Genomic DNA, 21,223 nt, shown 5'->3' with positions numbered 1-21,223 from the left:
CCTCATGCTGGTTTGGTTCAGTTGGTTGCGTTTGGTTCAGGCTAGACCAAAGCAAGCAGCCGTATCACAGCAGTCTCTGTGCTTTTGGAAGAGGCACTTGGCATGCAGAGATCCCTGAGGCGAAGAATCAAGTGCAGTGCAGTGAACACTCATATCAGTAGTGGCTTTGTGCCAAGAAATGGAAAGCTCAAAACGATTAAGAGCACTTCAAGACAATGGTCCTGGTTCTTGTTATGTTTCAGTGATTGAATAATGAGGTTAGGTGATTGCTATACTGAGGTTAGAATCTGCACCTGGCTCTTCTAAACTGAACCTTGGGCCTCTGCTATATTACACAGAGAAGCTGCTATATTTCTAGTGAATATGTTTTCAGGAGCATGATATTTCACCTGCAGTGCAGACCATCTTTCAGCCCTGTAGTGAAACCCTCCCACACAAATCTATCAAGAAAGAAAGGCATCATCATAATGACGTATTACTGTCCTCCACTCATGTTGCATGAGTTGGTTTTTGTGGGGGCGCAAGTCGTTATGTAGCCAAGATTTTCCTCTTCTGAAAGAAATCCAACCTGGTGGTTAAGCTAGCCTACAACATAATGGGCAAACAGTAGCAAGGTTTCCATTGGCCAAGTTTTGACCACTAAATACAATGGTACACATAAAACATTACAAAATGTGTCATCAAAACTGTGTTTGATGGATATGGATATTTGATGTGTTCTTCTGTATACTGACAAGGAAAAACACTCCATTGGAGGTGAGATTGGAATCCAGAGTACCAAACATTTTGGTACACTGTGCCATGTGACATGTTTAGGGATGTAACAGTATGAAATTTCACAGTACGGTACGGTATCTACCAAAATACCACGGTATGTCACGGTATAAATTTTTTTCCCCCTTTTAATTAAACGTACTAGGGCCCATCGAAAAAACAAACAAGTATTTTGCTTTGAGGAAAAATATTGCTTTATTGAACTGAAACGTGTGTGTGTGCCTGTACGTGTGTGTGTGTGTGTGTGTGTCTGTGTGTATTTAACTGAAACTCATGCATTAGCATTGTAACATTTACATAAAAATATTTAACGCAAGGGTCCTCCTTATGACCTAATATGAGAACGTTTACACAAGGGTCCTCCGTTATGAACGTATTTGTTATTTTGCATTAAAGAGGGAAAATACACATAACAATCTTATAATCTAGTGCAGTTTAATAATGTATATTAAATTACAAAGTCCACTGTTCCAATTCAATATTGCTAGCAACTTGAAGTGTGATGTTTCATTTTTCCCCCTGGCTGTCACGAGCGGAGCTGTGGATAGGTAACCCTCCATTGTAGTGGCGTGCGGCGCCGTGCATATGCGCATTGCGCAACATAAATTTATACCGTGGGCACAGTATTACAGGGAAAGGCTTACGGTTCAGAACCGTGGTTGCTTGATACCGCGGTATACCTTAAAACGGTATACCATTACATGCCTAGCCATATTATCCTGTGTGCAATATGTATCTGCTTCTCAACCCTTGACATCTTTATAGTCCTCACCATTAAGTCCTCACCATCATGTTTTTAATAGCTCAACAGACAGCATAAATGCACCTGTGAACATTTGTCTAATTTGCCCATACAACCCAGTATTTTGTAAAGGGCAATACACATTCCTCTGGGAACAGGTGCATGGTAAATAGTGAAGAAAGCAGTCGCAAAATGGTCTTGTGTTTCTACACAATTGCTTGAATGTTGGTTTAGACATTAGAAAGTAACTAAACCAGAGAATTCCAGTGAAACTAGTGATGACTGCAGGTCGAAACTATAGAGTGCAGACTGTCCTATTGGGTGACTCCCTCGAATCATTTGCATTTTTTGTTATTGGAAAGTTCAATTTTTGGAGTGATGCGTCAGAACAAACAAAGTATTTGGGTTTTTTTCGCAGGCTTTAGGCTGTATTTGTTTTAATAACATATCTTTATCTTTACACTATCTTTACTGGGTGATTAACACACGGATGTCGTATTGTAGAATAACTGAGTGAAGAGGGAATTTTGTGCTGTTCCAGGCCATTAAATCTCTAGTGGGAAATGTTATGCCCAGGCTCAAAGATACAGATTTCTTTTACAGTAATTTTCCTGCTATGGTAGTGTATAGTTGAGATATTTATAGTGTTTTATGGTCCTTTCACAGTGAGTGAGGCAAATATACACATAGGCCATCTGGATTGCCTTTTATGCAAGATCCATAATTAACCTACATGTTACTGTGACCAGACCATAGTGATAAAACTGGTCACAACGCTCAGTGCTCACAATAAATCCAAGCCAGTCTACAGCAAGGTTGCAAAATCGATTGAAAGTGTCTTTGGCCTCTGGATTTTCAACCATGTCACACATGTTGTTATTCAGCCTAACGCTGAACAGGACTGTTGTTCAGGATGTGTGCATTGGCTATGGTCTGATAAGGTTTGAATCCTTTGTGAGGTTAAAGTAAAACTAAAGCATTCTACTGAGTAGAGCACTCTCATTCCATTGAAATTAAGTAACTGCTCTTGGTGATTCACACTTGTATAAGACTTGATTATCGTTGTAACCACTCTATGAAATATCCCTGTTATCCTGCAGTTCCTAAGAGAGGATCTCAACTACCATGATCCCAAGGCCAAGCATAACAGCTTCCATGGAGACGACCAGTTCATCAGTGTGGAGGATTTGTGGAACGCATGGAAAGGCTCTGAAGGTACTGCACTGAAGCCTCTCTTTTTCCACTGAAGGCCAGCAGCAACTGCACAAAGCAGGCCTTCTCCCAGGCAGATTTTGCTCTTTGCATCTTTTTGCATTTATGAGTCTGAGTTGCACACTGAATCTCGCTCAGCACACTCTGTTCTGCTTTTGATATGCTCTGCCCATCCTGATTGTTTGATGTTGCCTCGGTCTTTGTTTTTTGTTGTTTTTATTATAAATGAAGCACTATCATGATACTTGTGCTTTTGGCTGCCAGTCCCGGAAGACTGCAGGGTTTCTGATAGCCATCAAAGTAGAGTTCAGGTTTTCTCCCATGACCAAAAAAGAAAAGGGTGGGTTCACGGTTTACTCTGTGTAGACTCCTCATTCACCCAACAAGGGAGCAAGGCAGATCAGAATTGTGAAGCAAAGTGCAGTCCACTTATCAGCTCCTGGCAGAGGGGCATCATTGAGTCTGTCAACACAAAATTCACATACACACATGGACATACTCTCACTTCCTTGTTCCTATCTGTTTGGCTGGCCTATCGTGTTCTCTTTAAGAGCAGTGTTCATTACACTCATGGCTTTTCACACCCTTTTTTTTAGCCTCCCTTCTTTTCTCCCTTTTTTGCTTATGGTTCTGTCTGACTTACCCCGCATTGCAGCTTCTTGTTAGGGCTCAGGAGGTTCTGAGCCAGGAAACTGGGTCTTTGTTCAGGCCAGCAGCATGCAGCACATTAACACAGGCAACCCACACTGTTGACTCTCTGCCAGGAGCTGTTTTGGAGTGGATTTCCCTTCCCCTGTTTTTATTGAGAGCAAGCCAGTGTATATATGTTATGATAACGGATACCTCTTAGCTGATTTAGGATATAGGTGTACACGGTCATAAAATGTTGAGTGGAATCACAGATGTCCCTCTCAAGTCTTAAGTTGCGTACTCTGTGATGGATATATATAGCCCTATCTGAGTACTGTAGGTGTCAGAGGAGTGAGAGTCGGTGAGGACTTTACGTTCATGTTTTTGGTTTGTCTTTTTCCCCCTCAGTGTATAATTGGACGGTGGATGAGGTGGTAGAATGGCTCATCACCTATGTGGAACTGCCACAGTATGTGGATGCCTTTCGCAAGATGCATTTTAATGGAAGTGCCATGCCAAGGTAAGTGACGTTACAAGCTGCTCTGACATTTATCCTAACCTACAGCACAGTTCTGAAGTGTGACCAGTTGATCATCAGTGAAATCCAGTGAAAACCTTGTATCTCCAAAATATCAACTTTTCACAAACAAAGAAAAGCAGCCTTGTTTTAAGCTTGGCTACAATTTTTTAATTTTGAGATAATTCTACCACCAAGGATGGTAGAAGTTCAACTGAAGTGAAAACATGAAAATCACTAAAACTGGAGTTATAAGGTTTTCACATGACAACATTGATATGCAATGTGGGACTGGTGTTACCACAAATGATTGACTATAGTGCCAGAAATTAAAAACCCTTAATTTAATTTAACCCTTGGGTTAAATTCCCTATTCAAGTCAATCAACGTCAGCTTTACAATATTTACTTTGTTGGCCAGCTTTTTTGCCTAAAATTAAACTGCTTTTGCAAGACATCTAATCACTACATCTACATCTGTTGAAGTAGCACAATCAGTGCATTAAACAATTAGTGTAGCTTCGATCTAATTGGTAGGATTCTGAAGATTTGTTAAGGGCTTGGATTACACATAATTTGAAATGGATTACACCCTTTATTGATTTGTTGTTCCTGACTGTGGTGGGGCTTACCACCTCTAAAACAATTTTGGACTCAGGTAAGTCATCTGGTCATCTAGTCATCTGCTGTTTTGAATGAAAATATACAACTTAAAACAGCTGTATAACTTGAATACACCTAAATGACTGATGAACTTTGTACAATCTAAATGGAGCATGACATCATGTGACAACTGGGTCTCTCTCTTGGCAGTGTCTATAACATACTTGAATAAATAATAGTATAGGCCAACAGTTGCATATTGATAAATATAAACATTGAGAACATTGAAAATGGAACTGATTGCTTAGTTTTGTATTTTAGCCTTTTTGCTGGCTTTTCTATCTGAAATACTAACAGAAATTAGGCTATAGTTGTGTTTCCAAATTTGGTGATCTCGGACAAGATTAGAATTGTTAAGAGTAATCAAAAATGGCATTGGTATAAATAAAACCCCATTGATTTATATCTGCAGTCACAGCACTTCAAAGGTGAGATTCTACCGAGGCACAGAAACAGTCCTAAGTACTAAGAAATGTCATGGTAAATTTGCGTTTCAGAAAAAAGCAGATGCTCCTGTGCTCCTCACCATTTCTACCAAGTAACAAAGTTATTTTAAAACTGTGCACAGTTCTATTCTTCTTTCTTTGTTCCTCCAAAACCGCTGCGTCTCTGTTCTTCTTCAGGCTTGCTGTGAAGAATGCCACTCTGACGCTCTCTATTCTGAAGATGCTGGATCGCAGCCACGTACAGAAGATGCAGCTCAAATCTTTGGACACTGTACTGTTTGGAGCCCCACTGAGTAAGTGAGGTTCTCCTGTTTTGGTACCTGTAGCTACTCTCTTTGAATAAGCTGTGAATTTAATGTCTGAGTAGGTTAAGGAGCCCTGTAAAAAGTTTAATACTGGAGATCATTCTCATTAATTTGAGAAACATGTCATAGCATCAGTGGTTAGAATATACAGTATTGCACAGTGGAGCCTTGCAATATTGTGGCTTGTGTAATAATTTTAGATCTTATCACAAGGGCTATGCAGGTGAACAGACAAGAGGTCCAAGTTACATTTAAGTTAATAGCCTATACAAAGTGTACAAATATGATGCTAAACTGTGACTGAAGATGCTATTGAATTGTGTGAGAAATTGAACAAATGTTGTAGTTTATTTATGTTAATGGGACCATTACAGATTACTAGCTTCAAGCCAATGAGGAAGGAGAATTGGACAAAGAGCTGCGTGGTGCAGAGATCAATAGTAAAATGTCATTATGCCATGTTTGGCCATGGGCAACACTCATATCAGACAGGCAAAAACAATGGCCTCATTTAGTCAACCTAAGCCTGTATTTACTTTAAATGAATATCTTCCTGATGTTTTAGTCAACTTTTTCCTTTTTTTTTTTTTCATTTCACATCAAATATGGCTTTTAAATCAACGTTGAGTGTCCCAGGTTATCCCCAGCTGCAATATTAACATGTCAGTTGTGACATCCCAACCCTCCAAAATACAATTTTAGTTTACTGTGCCATAATCAAAACTATCATCACGGCATCTTCTTAAGAAATCCAGTTCATTCTCTCTTTCAAAGTGTTTCCTAATGTCTTCTGAGGGAAGCCATTGGTATTCCAGTTCAGTAGTTTAGTTTTTAATAGGATGTGTTTGTTTTTTGTCTTGAAAGTGAAATTTAAATTCATGGTTTGGTTCTTAGGTAGTGACAATAACAGAATTTACCCACTGCTTAATGAAAGGGAGTCATAGATAAGCCGTGACCTGTTTCAAAATGCATGGCCATGTCGTTCACAGTAACACCAGCCAACAACAAAACGTCTTTTGTAGGCTGAATGATGATAAGAAACATGTCATTGTTGCCCCATGACTCCTGTTCATTTATCGTTGGTGGTGGCTATTTTGACGCTGTTCACTGACTAATGACAGAGAAGCAAACCATGCATTCCAGTTTTACCTGGGCCAACGTTTACGCCCCAGCCAAAGAACATATCATGTGCAGGAAAAAATGGGATGATCCTTTAAGTATCCCGTCTAGTCTAGTGTAGAGAAACCAGTTCCCGGTCCACAAGACCAGCTCTGTCAATTTGAGGGGTTGAGGAAGTGAGCTGAGGTGAGAACAGGCTGCTCTGTATTCAAGACACACCTCTCTGCGCACTGAGACAAATAAACACACCACTCCTCCTCTCCCTCTCCCCTCTCCACTATCTCTACTCCAGTCTGCAGCTATATAGAATGTGAGCTTTCAGGTTTTTGGTCTTGTTTAGGGAACTGCAGCATCATCACATTTGACGGGGTGTGTCTCAGCAGACATGCTTTCGTGAATAGCGAAGTACAATGGAAATTGAACTGGTTCCCCCTAGGGTTGACTGCCTTGGCAGTACAATGTTAACATGAGAAAACATGTTCCCAGAATGACTGCCAAAATGCTCAGTGTTTTCATGTGAAGTCACATGATTATTGTGTAGGGCTTTGTGTGGAGAGGTTGAAGCATGGCACGCCTATACTGGGGTTTTGCACTATTAGGCCTGGAAGTAGGGAGAGTATCAGACTAGGGCTTATGTAATGGTACAAAATATTAATGTTGCCCAGAGCCTTCCCTTCCCTTGAAGTTCTGCACACTGTCTTAACTGAGGCAACAGTAAAATATACTTTGCAGACAAGTTAAAAGGGGAATGCTGCATATTTGGAAGAGGAGAGCTGATGAAAGCAAAGATATGTAAACAGTTGTGGAGAAGCAAGAGGAGGAAAATTAATGAGCCCTCCATAGTAAGTGAGCGGTTACAAAGGAAAGTAACTGCAGAGCGGAAGCGTGTTTAGTGGTCTGTGTCTGGCATGTGTCATTGTGCATGTGTTTTGTTGGAGTCCCACCCGAAGGAAGACATTAGAGAGGGCTGTCTGGTTTTGACAGCCTCTCAAAGCCAGGGGGGTCCGGCTAATAGTCACACAGACTGCCTGGATATAGCAGCAGCATTTTAAGACACATTTCACAATGGATTGATCCTAATCTGCCTCAGAAGTGGACACTTGTGTAATGATTAACACAGTTTTACCAAATTGGACTCACTTAGTTCTTTGTTTGTGACTCATTTTCCACAAAATGGAACTGTTCACCAAAGGCATAATAGAACAAAAACACATTTGAGTCTAGTCATTCCCAGTGTAATGGTTAATTAAATGTTACTTTGGACTGTCTTGGTGGCATTCCTTAAAGGCAGTCATGCAGTATTTATGAAGTAGCAAATTACATAGACTAGACTGAGGCGATAACAGAAAAGGCCAGCTAGTGTGTAGGCTGTTTTGGACAGATAATGTTGTAACTGCAGTAATTAGACCAGCATCAGGAGTAGTCTAGCATCAGGAACCTATTTCATATGACCTCAGGGATACACAATATTTCTCTGAATTGGTTGTGCTGGCACCCAGTGCAGACCCAAGGTAAATTGAGCATAAATGTATTTTTTCTTTCTTTTTTTTCTTTTTATTTATTTTGCACAGTTTAAAAACAAGAAAGAGGAGACATGAGAAAAAAAAAACAAAGGTAGCAGTATATAGTGCAGGGAAGAGGCAAGAGGCCCTTATTCATGGCTTCTACCTAAGTAATAAACATCATTACAGCACAGTGTTATTAAATTATTTCAGTCAAATATCATGACCACATACTGTATTTGGGAGTTGTGCGATTGCGGGTAGGAAGCAATGATCGGCTTCACATAATGTGATGAGTAAATATAGCCTAAGCCTCGTGATCTCTTTGCTGTGTGGTCTTGTTCTATAGGACTGAGAAGAGACAGTGGCACAGGCCCATAGCTGTACTGTACTGTACTGTACTGTACTGTACTGTAGGTCCCCAGTCTGCCAGCTTGCCCTGCTGCTTCCAACAGCTTGACTGTACTGCTGTTTTGGCTCTGACTGACCTGTGTTTGATCTGGATTTTGTAAGCAAGCCTACAGAAATATACACACGTCACCCTGGCTGATCACTGAGCACAAACATTAGAGGCCTAGTGATTTTCCCATTACCCTACATTGGGCTCATGAAAAATGGGCCGTGTGCCATGGGGAGAGACATTGGGTCACTAGGTTCCTTGTAAATAACAGCCAGTGTACAGGAATTAGTTTGTAAGGCTCTTTCTCCTAGCCGGCATGTCCTCCTCGATCTTATCTACAGCGATGCAAGTCCCACATAGCCTGGCAGGTTTGCTTTTTTTTTTTTGCCTCATTTTACTTCCTTCTTGTCTCACTACAGGAAGGAAGTAGTGTTTGTTGCAATCTCATTCCCTCACACACCCTTTGCAGGTTTGAAAGAGAAAATAAGCAAAACAGTAAATGGGATTTAGGTTTCATATTGAAATTCATTGAAGAAAGTAAATCTGATTTCCTGTAGCTATATTGTAGGTATGTTTATTTGTTTGTTTGTTTTTTTGAAATCCAATGAAATCCTAGCTAGACTTGTGAGTTGATCACACGTCTGGCCACGCTGTCGCACATGACGTTTGGCATAAGGTCAAATATGAGGAATGCTCTTTTGGTCCTATCATCTTCTTAAGCCAACATTGCAGGTGTTTCTGTTAGTGGCACAAGCAAAGAAGTAACAGGTACTGCAATCAGGAAGTAAAAACAACACTGGTGGTTATGAATCATCATAGTGTTGTTCATCATGATAGACATAGAATCTAATCCAGAAGTAAAGTAAGGTAACAAGTAGGGAATAAGCTCTGTAGTTATAGAAAGTTTATTGTAATTTGAGTTTTTGTTAATGATTTATTGTGAGTGATTTTCATATATGGAGTAATTGGTTTAACTCTATTGCAAGGTGGCAACATCCCCAGGTGAAAATGTTGCAAGCGACAGGAAAGTTCAGCTTGCAAGATCATCTGGGGCCGGATTCGCAAAACCCTCCTTAAGAAAAAAAATCTTCTCAATTGCCATTTTGTTCTTAACTTAAGTCTTAAGAAAAAAAATAGTAAAAAATGCTATTCTCAAAAACAGTCTTATGTATTTTCTTAACTTTCTTCTTATGTTTCTTCCTAAGAAAAAACTTTATTTGGTGTAGGGCCAGGTAGGCCTCTGTCTCATGTTTATTGAAAATAAGATAGCAAATTTTACAGTTACCAACAGCAACCAATGTTTAAGTCTTTGCCCTAGTTGCCCTAAATAGGTTTTTCCCCAATTGTTTTGTAGATTGAAGCACTTTGGATTGCCTCCTAGCCTTGTCTCCTAGCCTCAAATAGGGCCTTAATTCAGGCCCTATTTTGAGAAGTTCTTGAGTTGGAAAATTAAAGAAATTAGTAAGAAATTAGACTGTTACTAAGAAAATATTGAGTAATTGCACTTAAGAGCCTTCTTAAGAACTTCCTAAAATTTCCTCGTATGTCATTTGTTAAGAACTATCTTAAGAACACATTGGTGAATCCGACCCCTTGTTCGCAAGTCTAATAAATCCAGGCTTTTTGAAAACTGCCACATAACAGTGATATTTTCTGATTTGACAAATGACAAAAGGACCAGATTTAGAGATTTAAGATTTAAACCCTAAATTGATTCAGTGTTGAATTTTCCTTTTTTAAATGGCCTTTGGAAATGTTCTCCTTGCTTGAAAGATGATCTCAAATCTCATCTGAGGCTTTGTGGCTAATTATAAATGAGGTGGTTGCTGCCTGGCTGGCTGTGACTGTTTGGAATTGAACGGCTATGAATCCCTGAGGATGACAACATGACAGCATACTCACACCTCACTCCCGACTGCTCAGGAGACCAGAAGGACGAGAGCTATAGTTTGATTCATCACCTCTGCTGTGTAGCAGAATGTCGCAGTTCCCATACTTTGGTTTTCTGTGTGTTGTTTGTTAGCATCAGTTACCAGACTGAAATAGGTTGTGTTAAGCTGCCTTTATCTTGGTGTTTTGGACTAGGGCCAGCTTACCCCAACCTGAACTTGTACTACTGACTCTCTTCTATTTGTGTTGCTTCACAACAGTTGCAGTATGACTAGGCTTTGTTCAAACTGCCATCTTTTTTTCTTCCAGATTGACTTAAACTACACATAGAATCCATGTCAATTTGTTCAGTTAGACAGGCTTCACTTTTTCATCTTGATATATCACCATACTAAAACATATCTCTTCCTCTTTATTCTTCCTGTCTCCCTAGTGAATAGACATAACCACTTGAAGGATTTCATGCTGGTCGTGTCAATAGTCATCGGCATGGGCGGCTGCTGGTTTGCCTACATCCAGAACCGCTACTCTAAGGACCACATGAAGAAGATGATGAAAGACCTGGAGGGCCTGCAGAGAGCGGAGCAGAGTCTGCACGACCTACAGCAGAAGTGAGAGTTTTTCCCACCACCCACAGGACAAACCGTGTTCTGCAGCTGCTTCTGGCCATGCTTCTTGGAGAGTTGTATTATGCAGACATTTGTCTTGCATTTCCACATTGATCACAATATTGAATATTGAGCAGCTTTTGTTTTAAGTCTTCACATTAGAACCGTTTGTACCTCAAACACACACTCCCCATCCCATAGTGTAAAGTATAGATCTCATTCACTGGTGCACCCTTGTAAGTTGGTAATCTTAGTAGTTACAGTAAAATAAATTGGTGGCGGTGTCATTACTGATAGTGGAGGCATTTTCCCTTATGCTCATAGACTGGCAATATTAAATATGAGCCCCAAGAACTTTACTGTGCAAATAAGAAACATTTGATTGTTAAAAGTTTGCATATAGTGAATTTGGTTTGCTGACCCAAGTCATGGGCTTTTGTGGCAACTTTCACAAGACTGGTGATTGCATGTACAGAAGTCCATTTTTCAGAAACAGGAAGTGAAAGACTATATCTGGATCCTAAAAGGCTGGGAGAAGTTGACTGTGATTCACTGGTCAGACTCTTAACAAATGACTACACTAGGGCTGTCAATTGCCCCTAAAAAATTCAATCTAATGAATCAACTGAAATGAGTCAAATTCAACTGAAATGTGAATATTAATGATAACAATTTACATAATATTGACACATGAAAGCAAGAGTGCGAGCAATGGACAGTGTGTTTTTCAGTCATTCAGATTTGAGTTGGTCTTCTGCTGAATCTTACTGAGGGGAATCCAAATGTCTTCCAGACAGCGCTTGCAGGAGTTGTTGGGAGGAGTAGAAATCTCCTCGTCAGGGTGGGTGTTTTCTGCCATGATGCCATTAGCAAGCATGTGTTTGCTAAAAAGGAGCTAGCAGGCTAGTAGATTATCGCAAGAGCAACAGTGATGAGAGTCTAAGGAGCCAAGGCAGTGATGCGTTCAGATCAGTCGGCTGTTTAAAAAAAACAAAAAACACTGCTGTTTTTGACACATTTGACGGGCAGGTTGGGACTTGAGTTCGTTTTGATTTTTTTACATCAAAGTAAACAGCATTACCAAGGCATACAGTCATTTTTGGTTTCAATGTGACTTAAAATGTGCTGCATTCAAGACACCCTGTGCCTCCGGCGTTTACACATGGATAGGGCCTAGATCATTGAGGTGTGCCAACCTCTTGATCTTTTGATGGTTTGCAGGGCCAGTTCGCACAGCGGACATCCCTCCTGTGTTACTCCAGGTAACATGCACCCTTTCCATGACAGGTGCTGTGGCAGCCGGACAAGAACCACAATATCTTTATCTCTCGCCAGACACTGTTGCGCCAAAACACACAACCAAGGGCAGACTCCATTGTGTTGCGGCTTTCCAAACATTTTAGGTGCCATTGACTGTACATGTGACCATCGGGATGCAGAGTGCAGGAGAACAAATGTAAAGGAATGGGAAAAGAAATATTCTGTGAACATTCAATTGATATGTCATGCAGACAAGGCCATAACAAGTGAAAGCACAGAGCTGCAAACTTGAGTGTGAAGCAGTTCTTATTAAGAAACTCATCTTTTGATATAAAACCTGAGATCACTTTAGATTTTCAAAGCATATTTCATGCTTTTGTCCAATTAATGTCACAAGGACAAGTTTCCAATTCAATCTTTGCGCGTTGCAACTGAACTGGCAACAGATTCTGACAGCAGAAGGTAAAAATTATAGTTGAGGCAAAGCTTGGATTAGGTCACGTCACAGTCTCGAACTTTGACGTTGATTGATCAATAATAGTGCAGTTTGATAAATATTTCAGAGGACACACTGTCATTGTGTTCGGTTAAGCAGGGAGTGCAGGATAAAGGGCATCAGTTTTTGGGCATCATGGCCAGAGTAAGGGGCAATGACAGCCATTGCCATGTGGCTGCATAACATTCCTGCCCTGATGCTTAGGGACATTGAACAGCGGTGGATGAGCATCAGACATTTCAGTCTCTTTAACTGCCCTCATTACCCTTACAATTTGCTCTTCATTTCAGACACAGCCTATTTTCAGCTGGCTGTTTTGGAGACAGGTTTTTGAAACATGAGACGGAAAGCTTTTATGATGTACAGTGGATAGCACCGATAAGACAGAAGTCTTTGGTGTCTTCGATTGAACCAAATTCCTTCCTGTCTGTTTTCATCTCAGCCTTTGACCCCAGCTCTTATTCCATATACAGTAATTATTACACCTCTACACACAGCTTGAGCGTGTGTGCGCATGTTTTCTTACTTTTTGTACATTGTGTAGCGTTATGTGAACCTGTTTGTGCGAGCAGTGCAACAAGGGTAGTGGAAAGTATGTCTGTGTGCTTTGCCTGCTGAATACTGACCAACAGGCCCATTCACTGCTCCATGGGGACAAGCTGGGTGGTTCTGTGGCTTTATACTGTAATCAGTTGTGAACACGCACACCTGCCAATGTCAACTTTGAAGTGACATCAGGCATTTCTTTCCTACTAAGCTGTGTCACATGTTTAGTTCACTGGCACAGTGTAGACTAGCTAGCTTTTAGCCTATATCTTTAACACACGTGTTGAATAAAGGCCAACCACTGAAAAGTTTATTAGACCCTGCTTGTATCTGGATGCTGTAAACGGGTAACATAACCTACCATAGCTTGTGCATGTATTACCTTGACGTTTTTATAGCAAAGAGTGTAGTCTTGGAACAGATTTTTGTCATGCCTCTTGACACACCTTAATTGATACAAACACTGCATTATATCCCATATCCTGACAGTGGGAGTGGTGGGTCCTAATGCTTTGTCTGCTCATTCACTCTCACCGTAAAATATCTCTGCCATTATACTATAGTGGTGTGCAACTGGAGTTAAATCTCATCTCTGGTGGGTAAAGGCAACCACACACCTACGATGAATAACACATCTATTTGACTCATCATTTCACATTTATAGTCTGTTTCTCATAAAGTAGAATAATGTGTCTCTTAATGGAAAATAATTTGAAATGTCAATTGCATTTACTAAGGAATTGCAGCAGCTTGTGTATCCATAACTGATATGCAATGTTTTACATTGTTTGGAATTAATGAAAAGCTAGCCTGTGTATCTACTGCCAGAACCAAGTGACAGTGATTCTACTACTTTTTTAAATAATACCTGGAATACCTGATTCCCTGATTCTCTGATATCTCAGAGTTATTGCTAGTCATTTCACTGTTCTAAATCAGATCCCCTATATGTGTTGCTGTCTGGACAGCCAAGTAGTGGAGCTGTAGGGGTACTGTAAGGCATGTATTATATAGTAGGGTACTGTAACTAAGACTACAAGAGGCTGGCAGCTCCTGCAGTATGTGCTCTGGGAGCGGAGGGAGGGAGGGGGGTATGTCCTCTGTGTCTGTAGCCGTGCCTTTCTTCCTGATCCCTCCTGCCAGCTGCTCTCTTTCCAGACCTTCAAGCAGATCCTATGGCAGTATCAAGTAGCCTGGCCCAGCCATGGCTTCCCTGTTGGGAGGCAGTGGGAGGAGGCTTTGACTGGAGCTGGATTTCCTGGGTGCCTTTTACACTGCGGCCTGGCCCAGCCACGGCCTCACTGTTGGGAGATGGTGTTAAGCATGACTGCTTAACATGTCAGCTCTAGTGCTAATTCACCCACATTGGGACCGGGGTGTGCAGACAGACATCCTGGGCAAGGACTGGCAACCTCTAGACAGTAACATTGCATGATTGATAGGCGTTGATCACTGAGTTCACATTAATGTTACTCAGGCAGGTTAGTTAAATACAAATGTCATATTATTAGTGTGTAAAAAAGCCAATGTCAGTTACAAAAGATACCCTGCTGCTGCAAAATCTGCAGAGACATTGTGTTTCCTGTGAACCCTGCAATGCAGATCAACTGAAACAGCATTTGGCCTCTTTTCTTTGCGGGGCTGGGCATTGTAGCCTTGCCAGTGCTTTCAAATCTTAGCTGGAGAATGGCAGAGGTCAGGGTCGAAAGTATTAGCAGGACTGTCCACCACCCACATTTTCCATAGCCAGCCATCTGGATCACCTTTCATGGGGTCTCTACACTCTTCTCTGCCCCCTCTACTGTTATTGTCAGCTTGACAGGAGGAGAGCACTGCTCCCTAGTGACTGAAAAACAATATTACTCCAGCTTTTTTCCTGTTTCCTGCACTTAAATATTTACAAACAAAATCTCACTGCATCTCATAAATCTGTATTTTCTAAAGCTGTACACAAGATTTTTTCAGGGGCTTTCTCATAGCACACAGATTTTGAATATTTGTTATCTATGACAACTTTGGCACTAGTGAGCATATGCGCTGAAACTAGTCAGTTATATTTGAATACTGTAACTTGGGAATTCCAGTGTTATGTTTGCTTAGCTGTTCCATGGACAACTTGGATAAAAGCCATGGATCCCATCATAAGCACAGGCACCTTGAGAGCCCCATATCAGATATAGGTTACAATTAAAATTACACTACTTTTCAGCTCCACAATACGTATCATACTTTTACACACCTGTTAATATTCAAAATTGCTCTGTTATTGATAATATCTTGCGACAGACAAGCTTAAAATGTAGTGTATCTGAGCACTAATGATTATGTCATGCATGACAAAGCCAGTCTTCTGAAAGCAGACCTTTTTTATTTTTATGGACTAGCCTAAGAATATCCCACACACAGGCCACCACATATTGCATGTTCAGGTTACTACAGGAGCATCAGACACTCTGCTGAACTGTTCTAAAAGTGCATGCTGACAGCTGTGCCCTCATTCTTGGCTTTGCTCACTCTGATGTCAGTTCACTGTGAGCTGCCTGGCAGCTGACCGCCCTCCTTTGCTTTCTACACATTAGCCATTGTTTCCGGTGATGCGTTGCTGATGCAAGACCTACATTCCACATTCTATACGTGGCACTCGTATGGTTACGCGTCATGCTTGGCCATAAAAAATGACAGCGTCGTGTCCCTGAGTGTATGTTCTGTATTCTTCTCAAATAATAAAATGAACACTCGTTAAGCCTGGCTGCGGAAATTCATGAGGCGCTTAGGCTAAATTTGATTGTCATAAACAGAGATGTTCTCCTTCATTAGTATGATTTTTTTGCAGCATGGAGGGGTGACTTGCTCTGGCACCTGTTGGATGACATTTCTTTTGTTTGGCCTGTTCAAGCAGCCATTGATGTTTCAGCTGTCTGTCAACTGTCTGATTTTGACTTGGGACAAACTAAGAATTTTTTTTTTTTAATCTGTTTCTCTTTGACCCGTCCATGTCCTCAGGCTGCAGATAGCCCAGGAGGAGCACCGCACGGTGGAGGTGGAGAAGGTGAACCTGGAGCAGAAGCTGAGGGATGAGATCAACTCGGCCAAGCAGGAGGCCCAGCGACTCAAGGAGCTGCGTGAAGGAACAGAGAACGAGCTGAGCCGGCAGAAATATGCAGAGGAAGAGCTAGAACAGGTACAAAGAGTTTTTCCTAGTTCAAAAAGAGGCTTGGGTTGTACCTCAGTGCAGCTGGCCTGGCTTTGTCGTCGCAGCCAATTTAACACCCAAACCCTCTCTATTCCAATGTGATGCTTTTATAGACACCAGTTTTTAGCACAGGCTAAACACTGTCCTGGTTGGGGCATTTTTTTAGCTTTGAAAATCCAATTTTATTCATATTTCCATGCTTAAAAGGACCAGAACAGATACATTTGATACAAGTTTGTCAGTATTAATTCATCACCTTATTTGTTCCCAACAGGGATGTTTAGAAGTGGGAGGGATCTCTTACTTTGATTAATGAAAGATTATTTTTTAACTATTTAACACAATTTCAACTATTCCTTATGCTATGCCAGGATTAGCCCAATTTGGAAACAATGAATGCATAACAAGTTTTCGGGTGTCTAGTTAAACCAACAATGTTAGCGTGTAGGTTCACAACCTTACACATCCAAAGAGCTAAGCTGGTGGCATAGCTGTTGCTGTATTTCAGTTTGGTCACTGTATTTTCACACAGGACAGAGGAGGGTCTACCGGCTAGAAAGATTCTCTGCCTGTAACATTGAGAAGAAGTTGTTAAGAAGCTGTAAATTGTAAGCTTCTTGTTATCTGAAATGCAGCGTCTTCTACACACGGTTCATTTTGGCTTCCTCTCCTGTCACTACTGATAGAATGACATTCGCCCCCTGTTGGTGAAAGACTTAATCGCACCACAATCCACTCTTGCGGCCCTCTTTATATAGGCTTTTATTTAAATGCAATTTCCGAGCCGATTTAAATTCCCTTTTAAAAATCTTCCTTAGGCGGCTCGCCCAAGATTTTACAATGTAGGAAAAATCCTGAGTGCTGTATTGCAAAAGTGGTAAATGTGAGTTAGAGATGGACTTGTGCTTCTCTTATAGGTAAGCAGGTGAATAAAACATGAGGGGGATTGTAGTTGGAAAAAGTCTATAGTTCAGCACAAAGGAGAAGCATTACTATTATACAGATTTAGAGAAGACTATCAACACTTAAACTGAGTAGTGTGTATCAATTGCCAGGGAGGCAGCTGTACAGTATGTTTAGGTTTGTCAGGTTCAGATTGGCTATAGTATAAACACACCCACGAAACTCTTTGTCCATTAGGAAATTGGCAGTAACAGCAAAGCTCAGCCCACACAAGTAAGCAGGGGGCACTTGCTTAGCATTCCAGGACTATCACAGTGATCTAATGCAGACACCTGCGTCACTACTTGATTTTGATTCAGAAATAACAGTTGCTAATTTGCAACATGCAGGGCTATCAAGTTCAGTCTAGCTACAAGACGCCTTCAGTCTCTTGCTCCAGGGTCCATTGCAGGAGCATGTCAGGGATTTGCCTGATCGGAGTGAGAGTCACATTGAGGATTAGAATTGGATTGGAAACAAAGGGAGGTGTAGCACTGTTTGGCTCCTCTCTCAGTCCTGTAGCGGCCACACTGATGTACTAATGTAGGCGTAGCTCAATACCTCCCTGAATAACAACAATGGAGCTGCATTGAAAAACATTATAAATGTAGTCCCATTGCTGTTTGAATGTTGCAAATTTTCTGTCTTTGAGCTGCTTCAGAATATTCCTCCTTTATAAGTCTAAGTGCATGCGGCTCAGTTTTCCCGAATTACTTGTTAAATTGTCTATGCTCATGCACGGATGTTATTTTCTCCCTCAACACTAGGTTTGAAAACTACAGCTAAATCATCCCTCTGAATAAATGACAACATCCATACAGTACTTCCAGATGAAGGACTTATTAAGTTCCTACAATCAAAATAAATCCCTATTGTTTCTGGTTATTAGCAAAGCTCTAGGTTATTATTTATTACCGTTGACTGCCTCTTGAACCTTGCTATGAGTATGAGTGTTCTTGCTTCTTGTGTTGACTGTGAATAGTTTTTAACCTTTTTGACAAGAATGATACATTAATTTTAGATCCAAGAATACTCCTCTGATTTGTCTCGCTGATATACCATGTCCCAGTCCGGACTTGTTAACTGCTACTCCAAAGATACTATAGGACCATATGGATACTGTGTCACATGAGACTGTCTTCCCATCCCATAGATATTACTCTCACTAAATTCTTCGAAGAGGCTGTGAAGGCTGAAGGCCTTAACTTGCCTTCTCCTGTGAATAGCACGCTCACCACTGCTCGCATTCCTGACGATTTGAAGATGACAAGTGTTCAGCACCTTCTGTAAAAAACAAACCTTGATCCATCAGTCCTTAACAAATATCATCCTGCTTCAAAATTATCTTTTATATTTTACAATCAAGGCTGCTCCTAGAACTGGTGGGAAGAAATAACGCTGTACAGAATTTGTGCACATTTTAATTTGCCACCTGCCTTTTGACATTTGTTTTAGGTGCGCATGGCTCTAAAGAAGGCAGAGAAGGAGTTGGAGTCGCGCACTAGCTGGTCGCCCCCAGAGTCTCTCCAGAAGTGGCTGCAGCTCACCCATGAGGTGGAGGTGCAGTACTACAACATCAAGAAGCAGAATGCTGAGCGGCAGCTGCTGGTGGCCAAAGAAGGGGTAAGCCTGTAAACCTAAAGGGGAATACCACTCAGTTTAAGAGTTAACGTTATACCCTTGATCTAGGACAGTCCAGTTAATATCTGTGAATGATATTTCAGACTATTTTACATAGCCAGAAACCAGAGAACTAAGACTTGAATTACAATACTATAAAATGGATCACATTCAGGTTAAAAAAGGGCCTTAGTGCTATAGATCCAGGTCTTGCGAGAGAGCTGAACATGTTGATTGGTCATAGACCATGGGAACAAGACATAAATTCTAAATTTATGTCTTGAGATGAGATGCCCCTTTAACACAGCATGTGGATAATAACAGCAACAGAACGGAGATAAATGTATGGTCCTATGTTTTCACAGGCAGAGAAGATAAAGAAAAAGAGGAACACACTGTTTGGGACTTTCCATGTGGCCCACAGCTCCTCCCTGGATGATGTGGACCACAAAATCCTGGCAGCAAAGTAAGTCTTAGATTGTAGCGGTGACCTGGTTGTCACTTTTGATAAAAACCGAAATCATTACATATGTGGATTTGTAATATAGTGTTAGCTTTATCTTTGTATAATGTCTTACAACAGTGCAAATACTAAAAACTAGAGTTTTCTGCTTCCTTTGATCTCTTGCTACCCCTTGCTCACTGTTTACACCAGTTAGAATGATTTATTGACCACATAATCCCTGGAATCCCTTTCAGTATGTTCAAAGTCAGACTCATATGAGAATCATTTCTTTGGCATTTTAAGATAAACCTACCCAAATTAATCCCAAAATTAGGCACATCTTTGTAAGTGTTGTTTTTATGTGAATCCTAGTTCCGCACAAATCTATATGAAGGAATACTACGTTTTTGTATTTCATGGATGTCATTTCTATTAACCACACATGAAAGCTGCCATAATTGGCACAAAAACAGCGCTGTACAAATACACAATTGTAGAAGATAACTTAAAGATTCTTTATGCAGGATCCTATGTGCTGTGTATGTGTTATACACATTCAAATAATCTAATGCTAGGAGAAAACAAAATCACTAGCCTAAATGATCTCTCATTTTGTCCAGTTTGATCAAACTCAGGCGTACGTCACGGGAAATCTAAGCAACTCTCATGGCGCTTACATTGGGCTGATGGGTCTATACAGAGAACCTGAAGCAGGTTGTTTTTGAGATAAAAATATTGCAATCTTTCATTCAGAATACCACATGAATTTAAACACTACAGTAGACTATTACCTCAGTAAAGTCCCTCTGCCCCCCCTGCCTTCTGCAGAGAGGCAGAGGGTTGCTATTTAAACCCATTTGGCTTTTGTCTCTTTATTATACAGTGTTAATAATTAACAAGCGTGTAAGTCTCTATTGTTTTTCACTTACTGATCCTGCTCCTCCCTCTCTCTTCATCGTTTTTAGACAAGCCCTGGGTGAGGTGACTGCTGCTCTGAGGGAGCGGCTGCATCGCTGGCAGCAGATAGAGATCCTCACAGGTTTTACCATCGTCAACAACCCAGGTCTGCCTTCGCTGGCCTCGGCCCTCAACCTCGACCCCACCTTCATGGGTGGCAGAGCTACACCTCAACACTTCATCATGTCTGACGACATGGACGACATGGACGAGGATATCATGCCGCCCGGAACTCTGCAATGTAAGAGTTCGTCTGAATCTGTCGGCCATACTGTGGGGCTTAGTAAACGAACCCCTAAACACACCAAGGGCCTGCTGGGGAAGTCCAAAAATCAGCCTACATGAGAATTTGGACCTATTTTGCAACAATTACCTAAATTTGTCAATGTGGCCTCCCTGTTGATGGAGGGAGTGAGGGTCACATGTCTGTGATTGAATGAGTGTTGTTTTACAGATGTGCAATATATATATCTTGTAAATTCACAAAATTGTTTTGTTCTTTTACACACATCTCCATTTGAGTGTCTTTTGTTTAATGTTCTTCCATTTTGGATAAAAGTGTTTGCTTGACTCTCAGTCAACGATGGAGATTGAAGAATCCTGTGACTTTGCTCTGGAAATGGAACTTTGAAGAAATACATACTTCTTATTGACACCAAGTTTTTGTGCTGACGTATTTGTAGTGGTTGTGTCCTAATATGTGCTATATGACCCTTTGAATTTGCTATTGATTGGTCAAACAGCTGCAACTGAAGTGAACATGGTTTATGCAAAAAATACTCAATTAGCCCCTCATCAGGAACTGAGAACATTTACATTTGAATCCACATTTAGGTTGAAATTGAAAAGGCAACTATTCAATGCACAAAAGCTGTCCCTCAGTTTTATGAAATGTGTCTATTCAAAAACTAGATTTGTTATTTTCATCACAGAATTGTTGGGCAAGTAACACATCTT

General features: G+C 40.9%; 1 protein-coding gene across 4 annotated transcripts in view; it reads left to right on the top strand.

The window, feature by feature from the left end:
* stim1a (stromal interaction molecule 1a) overlaps positions 1-21,223 on the top strand; it is a 34,743-nt gene that overhangs the window by 7,669 nt on the left and 5,851 nt on the right. For all 4 annotated transcript variants that reach the window (XM_071523616.1, XM_071523613.1, XM_071523614.1 and 1 more), the window contains exons 4-11: positions 2,617-2,731; positions 3,767-3,878; positions 5,161-5,276; positions 10,633-10,810; positions 16,113-16,290; positions 18,700-18,867; positions 19,230-19,330; positions 20,275-20,507. In XM_071523616.1, the coding sequence (XP_071379717.1) occupies positions 2,617-2,731; positions 3,767-3,878; positions 5,161-5,276; positions 10,633-10,810; positions 16,113-16,290; positions 18,700-18,867; positions 19,230-19,330; positions 20,275-20,507 (1,201 nt within the window). The remainder of the gene's footprint in view (positions 1-2,616; positions 2,732-3,766; positions 3,879-5,160; positions 5,277-10,632; positions 10,811-16,112; positions 16,291-18,699; positions 18,868-19,229; positions 19,331-20,274; positions 20,508-21,223) is intronic.

Source organism: Centroberyx affinis, unplaced genomic scaffold (genome assembly GCF_046629955.1).
Source record: "Centroberyx affinis isolate AG114_WGS23_722 - 3 ecotype Tasmania unplaced genomic scaffold, CSIRO-AGI_Caff_v1 ptg001095l_1, whole genome shotgun sequence".
NCBI lineage: Eukaryota > Metazoa > Chordata > Actinopteri > Beryciformes > Berycidae > Centroberyx > Centroberyx affinis.
This window is presented reverse-complemented; position numbering and strand designations above follow the sequence as displayed.